Raw genomic sequence first — 1,212 nt, 5'->3', positions numbered from 1 at the left:
AGTGGGGTTTCCCCCCCCCCCCCAATACTTTCCTGGGTTACCATACAGCAGTAAACAACACAAGATTGATGGTAGTATTAAAAAAAATGAAGCGTTGCCACTAATAAGTGAATCGTTTTTTTTCCCCTCTCACTGCAGTGAACGAGATCCTCGGTGCAGCTGCTAAAGAACGTTCAGCCGAGAGTCCCAGCATCGCAGAGGACAGCAAGTGTAGCAAAGGTTTGTGTGCAACGTCTAGAAACACGAAAACACACGAAAGCCCAAGAGCAGTGCAAATGAATTTCAAGAATTTCACCTTTTTCCCGTTGACCTCTGTTTCCACTCTCACTGCAGCACCCTCAGTTCAGCACAGGTCACAGATTGAAGCACTGAGAAAATTTGGCAAGGAATTCAGGGTAAGACGAGTTCGTTTATTTATTTAGCCGAAGCGTGAAATTAGAAAACGTCTGACCAATCGAGAGGCCAAGTCCTGGGGCAATGTCATCCGACACATACCCTGGACGTCCTCCTGTACATTCCTGACCGTTCTTTACTGATGAAATGTATCCATTTTAATTGGCTTAACCAAGCATTTGGATTTTAAATGAATACATAACAATAACCACAACTGTTCTGTGTGGTTGGTAGAGGCATAAGGAGAATCTTGGTGGTGTGCACATTCCGCATGCCCCTCGACAGTAAAGAGCCCAATTTCGCGGTGCCCTTCCTTTTCTGCAGCACATGTCTGCACTCAAGATAATTTAACACACTCCTATTTTTTTTTTTTTTTCTCTCTCTAGCTCCAGCCGAGCGGCGGCAGCTCCAGCTCTGCTAGCTCTCCCGCAGCAGCCACCCCTCCAGCCGTCAGTGAGGCCCCGCAGCCCAACTCTGCCAAATCTTCATCCTCGGACGCTCACGCCGCTTCCGAAAGTAAAGCTCAGCCGCCGGCGCCCAGCGGTCCGTCACAGCCCCAACCTCAGCCGTCACCCGCCCCTGCTGAGGAGCTCGCCAAGGACATCGCAGCTTCACCTGGTTCCACATCAGCTGCCGTCGCAGCGCCTGTGTCAGACAGACAATCTCCTGCCACCCCGCAGCCAGCCAGAACACCGGGGAGCGAGGAGATCAGGTCTGAAACAGCGGAGCGGACGGAGGGAGTGCCAGAGTGAGTGTCCGACACCTTAGTTTTTACGGTCATCTTAGGTGTGTCCAGGCGGTTGTCGACGTTAAATAATA

At 50.9% G+C, this 1,212-nt stretch overlaps 1 protein-coding gene across 1 annotated transcript in view; it reads left to right on the top strand.

Annotated features, from left to right (window-relative positions):
• The window catches only part of atxn2l (ataxin 2-like), a 13,427-nt gene that overhangs the window by 7,077 nt on the left and 5,138 nt on the right, over positions 1 to 1,212 (top strand). The window contains exons 15-17 of the mRNA XM_025058034.1: positions 109 to 219; positions 334 to 395; positions 780 to 1,141. Coding sequence (XP_024913802.1) covers positions 109 to 219; positions 334 to 395; positions 780 to 1,141 — 535 coding nt within the window. The remainder of the gene's footprint in view (positions 1 to 108; positions 220 to 333; positions 396 to 779; positions 1,142 to 1,212) is intronic.

This window comes from Cynoglossus semilaevis, chromosome 8, assembly GCF_000523025.1.
Source record: "Cynoglossus semilaevis isolate Cse_v1.0 chromosome 8, Cse_v1.0, whole genome shotgun sequence".
Lineage (NCBI taxonomy): Eukaryota > Metazoa > Chordata > Actinopteri > Pleuronectiformes > Cynoglossidae > Cynoglossus > Cynoglossus semilaevis.
This window is presented reverse-complemented; position numbering and strand designations above follow the sequence as displayed.